The sequence below is a fragment of the Limulus polyphemus genome, unplaced genomic scaffold, assembly GCF_000517525.1.
Source record: "Limulus polyphemus unplaced genomic scaffold, Limulus_polyphemus-2.1.2 Scaffold854, whole genome shotgun sequence".
NCBI lineage: Eukaryota > Metazoa > Arthropoda > Merostomata > Xiphosura > Limulidae > Limulus > Limulus polyphemus.
This window is the reverse complement of record NW_013666464.1, coordinates 382,900-394,070: the sequence shown is the minus strand read 5'-3', so window position 1 is coordinate 394,070 and position 11,171 is coordinate 382,900. Positions and strand designations below refer to the sequence as shown.

Sequence of the window (11,171 nt, the reverse complement as noted above, 5' to 3'; positions counted from 1 at the left end):
AACATTACTAAATATTACTTGAAGATATTCCCTACTTCAAGTTGTTCGGCAACCGAAACGATTATTATGGAGAAATACTTCCTTATTCACATTACTTGGTAACATTATTAAATACTGCGTGAAGATCCTTCTGTACTTCAAGTTGCTTAATAATGGAATTGATTGTTAATTAAAATGACAACAAAAAGCAATTAAATTAAATATTACTGATCTGAACATGTTTTATCACGCAATCTTATTACTATTATTCATAAACCGAAGTTATTTGTTCGAATACAACCCAACAGTTTATGCATTTACTGAATATAAAATGGCAATGAAATTAAAATTTTGAACCATGGACGACACTTTATATGCACGTGGACTAAATCGCCAGATATGAATTTTTTAAGCTTCAGGAATTGCTATATGTCAGTAATATAGATTATAGGGAAGACATGTAAGCAGCAGCTCTGTCGCTGAAATGGCGTTGTCTGGCTTTGAACCGAATAATGGTATTGACTGTCACCTTTTACTGTGACCACATCAGGAGATTGTTTATAATATCTCAAAACCTGGACCCTTGAATACGATACACTTAAACTAGACTACGCCTGACTCATAGAAATGGAAATAAAAATGTTAACAAGTTGTACCTAGTTATCCAAAATGCTTGCAAATGGTTGAGCACCTATATAATAACACTAACAATGTAACAATTATAATTCCAATGAAAACCAAAACATTAAATCAAATAGAAAATTAACAGAATGATAAAAGAAAAACACAATTTACTTACAAGGTAGCTAAAAATCGAGGTTCAGTCCTTTCGGTAGGCACAGCGCAGATAGCATGTTGTGTAACTTTGCACTTGATAACAAAACAAACAAATAAACTTACAAGGTATAATGAACCGACTTTTCGGTTTGGATATTCACAAACTTCCAACTTCTCAACACGACTTAGGAAAGACTTCGGTAACTTCTTTTCCAACCTTGTGTGTAGTTCTACCTGAGTAACGAAACGTAGAGCTCTAGAAATTGCACATCATAGAGCTGTGTCATTCTATGTGTTGGGAAGGGAAATTATTTTTCGACAGACGGCAAATAGATGCGTTTTGCCTTAAATACTGACATTTGTTATTATGTAATCAGAATGTTAGAACTTAGTGTTTCTTCATAACTCACATTCTCCACCAACTAACAAACATTATATTAAAATTTTGAGCTGAATTTAGAGTTCAGTTCCACATTAAGTGTAACAAAAAATTAAATAATGTGCTCAGATAATAAAATATTTTATTATCTTATCGTTTGTATGATATCTTTCACATGTATGAGCGTTTTTATATTTCGAAAAGATCAAACCAATAATCAACACAGGCGATTTTTAATGTTTGAGCAATGGATATGCATAACTGCTTATGTTGCTCATCCGATCGTGAAAATTTAACATGTAAAGCAATATTTAATGTGATTTGCAATAAGACAAAGTTACCTGCTTTGTAAGGCGTTTGAGTTGAGCATTTCGACGGACAGTCTCAATATCACCAACTGCCAAACCTATCTGTGTAAGATTAAACCAATAATATAAGATTACACAAAAAAGGAAGGTTCAACTTTACTATACAACTAATAAAATCTGAAAAACGACATTCTTCATTACTTCTCATACGTTTTTTACTGAAGCAAAAGTATAATATAACAAGCGAAATGATGACATAAAATGTATGAAACATCCATTCAATAGCGAATTTCCTTTTGTTTTATAGCTACTTCAGGAACGTTTTGTGAGTCAAGCTTGAGATATCTGTAGAACACTTCCGAACAAGATGTGAAACAAAACGCTTTTACAAATAGAATATCGTTTTTGAAGTCTCATGGGTGTCCTCTTTACTTACTTACTGTTGGTGAAAAATACTTCGAAAGCGAAGTACTAGAATCGTGGATCTTTAAAATGATATATACAGAAACCAAGTAATTAATTTGTATGAACATTGAAAATTTACATTCTCATGTAATTCAAACAGTTAAATAAAATTTAGTATCGAAACAATTTCCATTATAAAAAAAACGTAAACAAATATACAAGTTAAGGTTTCTTATTTAAAATTATTAGTCATACTTTTTTTCTTTTTTCATTTTATTAATAAACTTCATTTATTGGCAAATAAATTGTTTATTAAAAGCTTAAAGCGAAAACTAATTAATGCAATGATAGAATAAGCACGTGTTTGAGATTCATTAATTAATCAACACACAGCCTGACTACGATATATTAAAACGATTTTGGAGCATCACAACGTCGTTACAATATATATCACCACGTCCATTCATGCTCTATCAGACGACTGTGCATCTTGACAACAGTGCTATAGCGTAGTTTCTATTAAAAAAGGATTTGAAGTAAGGTTGTCATGTCTAAAGCTCGCCCACTTCCTTTTTCATATGTTATCTAGTGTATGAGCACGAATGTTTTCCTGCTCCCATTTCAAGAGTTTGATCAAAATTCCTGGGAAATAGCATGGATACCCATAATTCTCTAGTTGCTTGAGTTGTGGGTGGATTGAACAAATCATACTTGTATCGAGAGCTATAAATAATTATATTTTTCGTCAACGTCCACACAGATGGGTTCAATTACTTTAGAACACCCTTTAACAAGGCAAGTTATTCTCCTCTACTCTGTTGTTACAACACCAGCTGTGAAACTCTCTTTAGAAAGCGCCCATTATGTCTAAACTGACAATCACGAAGTCTAAATTCACTTTTTTTTTTACATTTACCTCGACTTTACCTTACTTTATTAACTAATTTAGTTGTCTATATATATGTATTGCCCGACTGAGGCCCAGAACTTTCTATACACTACTAGACATTATGATGTAACAATGCTCACTTAAAGCAACGAGAAAGATTCAGAAGCTTCGAGTAACATGACGCCATTTCACAACAATTGAACTACACAACAAATGATTTGTAAACAGTTATGTAAGCAAACTTGCCATAACCATCACTTCTAAAAATACTAAACTTAACACTCGCGCTTTTTAACTACATATATCATAACTCTCGTATTAAATTTAAGTGAAACTGACGTGTATTCCTAAGTGACATATATATATATGCAATAACCACAAATATCTGTGTAAAATACTATTAAGTAGAAATTATCTCGGAATGTTATAGACTTACAGCGTTTTGATAGAATGCACTGTGCAAAGTATCTTACCAGCAGGTTCATTAGCAGAATAGGCATAAGAATCGTGAACCCCATCAGAAAAAGTATAGCAACCGCCATTTGATTCCACACTGGGACCTTCAAATGGCGAAGTGGAAGAAGAAAAGTGCCAATAAAATCAACTTCACCCAACATCATCGTTCCAACTCTTGCTAATGATAAGCTGGGATTGAAGAAACCTTTTTCGTCTGAACCCTAAATAAAATATTGTGTGATATTAATCACAAAAGTAATTTTTCAAATCATCGTTATTTTTAATAGCAATATACTAAAACATGTTTACATAAAAATCTCTGATACTAAAACTACCTTGAAGTATTGTTAGTCAGAAGTATCCCTTAGTATTATAATTATGCATCAGTTATGTTTATTAATATTCAGATCAGTTAATTAAAATACATTTTAGAATTTTGGTAAAATAAGTATTACGTTATTCTCGTAAAAAATACATATATGAAAGACTTTTCTAAAGATGTCACATAGGAACGTGACACTTCGTTAATTAACGAGTTTGAAGTAGGCCTAAGGGGAATGTCGCTAAATTTGTAATCGTAATATATGTCAAAATAATTCCTTACCTCAGTTTTGGCCAACAGAATGTAGAAGCTCAAGCCAAAGGCAATAATGAGCACCGAAAATACTAACGTAACTTTCAACAATGTAGAGAGAATTTCCAAGAACATGACGATATAAATTCCAACTCGATTAAACCTAAGAAACCGACAGAAATAAGTTAATGAACCCAACAAATGAACTTAACTTAGTATTTCAGAGTATTCCAAAAGTAATTCAACACGGAAAATTTGCGTTTACCTTTAGAAATTAACCACGTTTGGTCTTTCAGTATTCCTGCACTGCGTTAATGTTTTTAAGTTTCTTAGTCAATTAGGAAGTTTAATACGATTTCAAACACGTGTTAGATAAACCTACTTGAAACATAATTTTAAAGCTTAAGATCTGCGGAATTGCACTATGTGTTTATAATAAAATTGCATATCACAAATATGTTATATTTGCGTATCACAAGTAAGTTACATTTCAGCGAGAAAGGCTCAGATTTTAAGAGATTTTTCAATTTTGAAATATGTAGAACTGAGAAAGTTCATTAATTCAACAGATGTAACCATAGATCAAAGCAGACACCAAAAACAAAAAGTAAGCTGAATTACTTTCAAGTCATGCATTTAAGGAACTTAACAGAAACATCGCTAACATTTACGGTGATTTACCATATGCTCACTGTAAAAAAACAACAAACTGTGACCATAAGTTATTAGTCTACAACATTAACCTGCACATAGCTTAACGAAATCCAAACTATATTTCTCGCGCACAGTTTAGTCTTAGGCCTCAGTCAGGGAATTACAAATATCAAACTGATAAGAAAAAATTGTCAGGAAGTAAAAATCTAGAAATGCTAGAACTGAGTATTATTTTTGGTTCCGTTTTAGTGTTAATAATATAAGAACCCGCTCATAAAATAACCCTATGTACTTTGAAAATAAAAGCCACAGCTAAAGATGTTATGTCGAAGAAATAAGTTCTCCTCTGTGAATATTTCATGTTGTCAGAAGTTCTAACCTTTGAAGAAAGAGAAGATAGTTGAACCAAGCTAGAAATACGGCAAGAGCTGCTACAATATTTCGTGACGCTGGATGTTGAATCAGACGAAATGTACAGTCATCAGACATTAGTCCTGCTGTGATGTAAAGACTCCACTCGAGTAGATTTTGTGGTTCTGTGAAGTAGCGGACTCGCTAAATATTAGAAAAGTCAAAATAAGAATGAATATGCACAACTTAAAAAAATATATTTAATTTTACAAAGGAATATTTTAATGTTCCACAAACAAACAAAAATTTCAACAAATGGAATTAATATTCGCTATTCAGCCTCGTAAATAGGTTATTCTGTTGTAGGTTTTCACACAGATATATTAAAGAATTAAAACCAACGTTTAGCAGTACACAATATATATTTAAAAATGAGACTGTTCCCAGTTTCAATTACAATAACAGTTGTTTTACTAATGTCAGGAGTACAATATTTTGCATAAGTTAAAATCTATATACAATTTCAAAAATCAAATTATCAAATTTATATACAATTCAGCTGGCGTAAGGAGAGTTGAGGCGTAAATGTAATGGGAATGATGCAATAGATAGTAGGGATCAGGTGAAACTCATAAAGGAATGTATACAGACAGTTATAGCATGATGCAATGTTGGCTGAAAATTTAAGCGTAGCTACAACAAAAGATTGATTCTATTACTGGCTGGTCATGTTTAGAGGTATAGAGACTTGCGTAAAGAGCTGCCCAGCATGTGGGCTTTACAGTAAGAAGGGCATGAAAATAAAAAGTCCAAATGTTAATTTACTAATTATTAGTGAAGTCTGTAGTTCCGTTGGTGTCGATATTATCAGACCACTCTCAGTAAACAAGCAAGGTAATAAATATATTATTACCATGGTTGATTCTACCAGTAGATATGTAGAAGCAGTAGCACTAGATTCTGTGGAAGCAAAGAAAATAGCAGGAGAGCTGACAGTGAGCGTCTCGTGGATTAGGTTTCCTTAAAAATTCTTATCACATTTAGTAGCCATTTTCAATTAAAAATAATAGAAGAGTTATAGACGGCTACAAATGCAACACATTAGCCTTTATCGACTCCAAACAAGTGGATGCGTGAGAGTACAAATGGTACAATTAAGGCTATGCGACGATTAATGGTGCAGTAGAATCATATTGACTGAGACATGATACTGGCTTTCGACTTATCTGTGTATCGAGAAGTCTTCACTTTTTGAGTTATTACATGGTAAAGATGTTAAGGGTTCATTAGGCTTATCAAAAATATGTTGGTCCAGAGACGAAGTTGAGTCACGAATTGTGTTAGATTATGTGAAGAACTCGAAACAAAGGTTAACAAAGCTGCAGAAATTAGTGGCTAAAGCTACACAGAAAATACAATGATAAACAAAAAAATCGCTATGATAAGAATGCTAAAGAACGGAAACTGAAAGTGAATCATTTGTTTGCAATACTGGATCCAGTATCCGAAAATAGCTTTGCGTCAAGGTGGATTGGTACTCTGCCTATAATTAAGCATGTTGGTAAAGTGATACATGAGGTAGATGGAGAGCAAGTAGTTAAACGAACATACATGTAATTATAATTAAGTCACTAAAATCGCGCCTGAAACTTGTATGATTTGTTTAGAGGCTAGTAATCACAAGAGTTATCAGAAAACTATCTTAGATCCTTATGAGCAGACAGGGAATGTTAAATATCTTGAAGGATTAACACCTAAGGAAACGGAGGAAGTGTATGAGATTGTGAGAGATTATGACAATGTATTTGTTGATAGACCCAGGTAGACTTGGTTAGTTAAGCACACGATAAAAGTAACTTCAGTTGTTACGATTATAAAACCAAAAGGAGAGTGCCATACCATTTGAGTGAAACTCTTAAAGGTAAGATAAAAATATTGTTAAAAGGATACAAAATTAGGGAATATTCTAGCACTTATGCATCGGCTGTAAAGTTAGTACTTAAGACTGATAGAGTATGACTATGTTGATTTAGCGAAAGATTTGTTGTTGTTTTTTCAAGTCGACTGAGAGGAAGGGAATACAGAGTAAACCTTATGGTTTATGAGTGTAATGTAATGCACATTGGAGCAAAGAATGCTCCATCAACATTTAAGAGGTTAATAGATAACCTCTTACAGGACTTGAGGGAGTCAGTCACAGTTTACTTGGATGACATTGACATACACGCAAATAATTGGGATAAGCACCTAAGAGTGTTGAAGAAAGTACTAGTCAGTTTGAGTAAAGCAGGCTTAACAGAAAAACCATAGAGTATTGAGGTTACATGGTGTAAAGGTAAAAGCTATTAGTAATTGGGAGATACCTACGACAACAAAGAAAGGAGATAAATCTTTACTTGAGATAGCAAAGTATTACAGGAAGATTATTCCCGGGTTTGAGGAAATAGCAGCCTAACTCACAGCGTTTACCTATAAATCAGGACCGAAATGTGTTGTGTGGGAAGAAACACTGTGAAAGAACTTTCAGGAAATTGATTTTTTTTATACACCTATAAGGGTACGTTAGCCACCATTATGCAAACTGGTGCCCCCCCCCCCATGCAACGATAGGAGTAGTGCTGAGTCAAATAGATTAGGTTCACATAGAATATCCAGTGGCATGTGAAAGCTGAAAATTACTAACATATGAGAAACTTGAAAAACAGTGCTTGACAATCGTAAGAGGGCTTAACAAATTAAAACCCTTTCTTTTAAGTTAAATCACCTATCGTAGAAATGGACCATAACCCTTTCTGGTCGCACAGAATGAAGAATGTAAATGTAAAACCGCTGTGCTGTGTTCTGTTACTGTAGTTCTTTATGGACCAGCAAGTTGTCATCGAAATGCAGACGACTTTTCGCGCTTGAGTTATTAAGATCAACCTGTGACTTTGGTTTGATTAAAACATATTTATTACAGATAGATACGGGACTTAAGATTCTTTCAGCTAGGATCAAAATTTATCTTATGTGTGAATATCTGGCTATAAAAATGAATGGAAGAGTAACAATTTGCTAAATTACGTATATATATATAAGCGAAAAAAAAGACTGTGGACTGTAATGTGATATATCTAAAGACAGTGAAGTTATTAGTCTTCCGTAAATAACGGTGAAGGGTGAAACAACTTAAAGAAGAATGTGATGATACGCCTGAATTTTAGAACCGTGGATTACACAGAAACTTGAATATTATCAACATTTTTGAAAAATTTCTGGAAAAATTAGAAATGTGTTATGAAGTTAGGTGTAAGGAACATCGGTTGAAATTGAGAGATGTAAGAAAGCGGCCGGCTTTTAGTTAGTCCCTAAGTGATTAGGGGATTACATCACTCTCAAGTCATCAATAAGTTATTGGAAGGAGCAGCTGCTTTTCTGAGCTCAGCCGGATTTGGAAACTACAAGAAAACCTATAATTATGAAGTGGCCATCTTTCTTGTTTAGCCACTGTGGGGGTTAAGGAACCCCTAACATTATGACACTATATGCAGTTCATCGAATACGATCTCATAAAACCGGGAAAATGTCTCAATTCGTCAAAGTAGTCACAACATCACAACCAGTTGCCAACCATCTATTCACTCACGCCTTTCATTCTAATGTTTCCACTATAGAGCCGAGAAACCACACAGAACCACTCCCCGTCCCCTACTTCACCCACCACCGAACAGATGCTCCAAAAAACAACCGCCATGCCACCTTCCTACACTAACCCCCTCACCCGTCCATTAGTCGATCCATTCCTGGAGCTCAGCTTCAATCAAGGATCAAAGCACTCAAACATGTTTTCTTAAAACACAAGACGTTTCTACCTTGACTGCCAATGCTACCAAAACTACACAGTTTGCCCAAACGAAACCAGAATAAAGTTTGTAGACATTAATAGTAGCAGAGAAAAGTGTTACTATGGTACAAAAAAAATGAGGGGAGTGTTCTCATTCTGTAAGATAAATTTTATGAAAATATGTCTTAATATCACCAATTTTTCATTTTTATCATATATTTTCTGCCATAGTACATACTCATTGAAGTATATGTTTAATTGCAAGAAAATCACTGCGAATTATCTGATCGTCTTATGAGGTTGCGTATCCAACGGATAAATATAATATTTTACTTCATTATTAATTAGAAACTTTAGTTTTAAAAGAAGTGTTTCATTGCGCTATCAAACTTTATAGTGGAGCTATCTATACCTTTAAACTTTTCCAACAGTAAATTTTAAAAAATAAAGTTTAAAACCAAGTAGGGAGTAGTACTAATTATCAGAAATGCACAAGATCTCAACTCTTAATGAATGATTGATGTAAACGAGTATTATACATGGGTTAATTGTGATGACAAATAAAATAAATTACGATTGTGTAATTAAATGTTTTTTTTAATTCGTGCCTATTCTGCCCTATTTATTGTTTGGGAGTTTTTCCATTCATTCGAGCAAGAAAACAATTCTTGATTTGATTACACGCAGAGGTTTGACAATACTATTTCTGGTCTCGTGTGCGTTATAAATGTTTACTCATAAATAAATATTAGTCGAGCGCCCTAACCACCTGGCCATCTCGTCTAAAATTAATGTTTTTGCGAATCCTACTTCTCTTAGACTGAAACTTCGCGTTTAAGGGAATGAACTCGTTTTTTTCGACGGTCTCTCTTCTAACAAGTTATTTTATGTTACTATTAATTAATCACGAAAACAACGGAACGTTACCCAACTATTCTAACCCTTGAACGACCCTGTTCTAGCCCGAATATTCTGAAACACGGTATATACTGTCTGACGAAAGACGTGTGCCGAAACGTCACAAAATATAGGTTTCATTTCAATGTAGGAAAACATGTCAAAAGTTGAATATCGTACAATACTGACAAATTTAACAAACACCTCTTCTTTAACGTTATTTTGTAAAAATAAAAGAAAATTTCGTTTTCACATAATTAGACTTGTGTATGTGTATATATATACTAAAATTAGAAAATGATTCTTTGAGGTTAGGGTTCATAATATAAAATTCTCGTAAAACTATCATTGGTGTTTGTATTTTATTAAGAACCTATTCTTTTATAAGTTGGATTAATAAATCTTTACGGACGCAAAAACTTGAAGTGACCAATATTCTTACCTGCTGATACATTTGGTAGAATTCCTTAATAATATTCAAAATAGCGAATGCCAACACAACCATCCCGGTAATACAGGAAACAGCAGTGTAACTCTACAATATCAATAAAACATACTTATTTTAAGTACAAGATTACCACAACCTTGGACATATTCTATAATTTAACATCTTATGCATATAAAATATTATTTTCTGTTCAGGTCTCTTCCACATTTGAAATTCAGAAACTCTCCTCCCCCTTAAAAACACACATGTAATTTCAACACAGATGCTGTTATCTTTTTGTCAATTTAATATTTCAATACCTCAAATATGTAAACAATTAATAACATATTAGAAGAAAATACAGTTGAACAAGTCGAGTCTGAAAGTAATTTTAATTCTCTTGATGAAAGAAGCAGTTATAAAATATATTTCATAACTGGAAACCTTCTCACAATACTAAAATAGTATTTATTTTAAGAAATAAATATCCCGTTCCATTCATTTGACATTTATTTTAATACTTTAAAACAGAATGCCGTGTTGTACGAAATACAAAACAAATAGGCTTTTGCCGACGACTGACCCGAATTACAGAACAAATAATCTTTTACCGGCGACTGACACCAATTACAGAACAAAGAATATTTTCCAGGTGACTGTTAATCAAGCAATTACCTCGTGAAATATTAGATCATTAAGAAATTAATGTCGCTTTTTTAGATGAAAAAACCCGATCAACTTATATATATCAAAACAAAACATTTATTAAATGAAATAGTTTTCATTTTTATCTTTTGCATCTTACAATCAGGTTGTTGATGCTCTGGTTAAAGAAATCACTTGGCTTTGAAACAAAACAAAAAATTCCGATGTCCTCTTTAACACCTTCCACTTTTGCATACGCTTTCCCATTAAGATGGTGTTGCAGCGAACGAAAAAGATGGTAATCTGATGGTGCCATATCTGGAGAATATGGTGGGGGGGGGGACTTCCGAACCCAACTCCATAATCTTGTGTTACGTTAAACGTGCCCCGTTTCGACGTGCATTGTCGTAGAGAAAAAGAACACTTTTGCGATTGACGAGTGAAGGGCGTTTCTGATGAAGGGCTTGATTTAAACATTCCAGTTGCTGAATATAGATTTCTGAATTTACAGTTCGCTGTGGATTGAGGAGTTCGAAATGAATTATTTCTTTGATCGACTAAACATTTCCTGGAAAACCAGATGACCTTCATGACGTCACTAAACTCC

The 11,171-nt window shown here is 33.4% G+C and overlaps 1 protein-coding gene across 1 annotated transcript in view; it reads right to left on the bottom strand.

The window, feature by feature from the left end:
• Window positions 1-879: 879 nt before the first annotated feature.
• LOC106460882 (transient receptor potential cation channel subfamily A member 1-like) overlaps window positions 880-11,171 on the bottom strand; it is a gene marked incomplete at its 3' end in the record, with an annotated part of 50,088 nt that continues 39,796 nt past the window's right edge. Inside the window, exons 15-20 of the mRNA XM_022387685.1 lie at window positions 9,935-10,027; window positions 4,801-4,976; window positions 3,798-3,930; window positions 3,211-3,414; window positions 1,477-1,545; window positions 880-990 (exon numbers count right to left, since the gene is read on the bottom strand). Coding sequence (XP_022243393.1) covers window positions 880-990; window positions 1,477-1,545; window positions 3,211-3,414; window positions 3,798-3,930; window positions 4,801-4,976; window positions 9,935-10,027 — 786 coding nt within the window. The remainder of the gene's footprint in view (window positions 991-1,476; window positions 1,546-3,210; window positions 3,415-3,797; window positions 3,931-4,800; window positions 4,977-9,934; window positions 10,028-11,171) is intronic.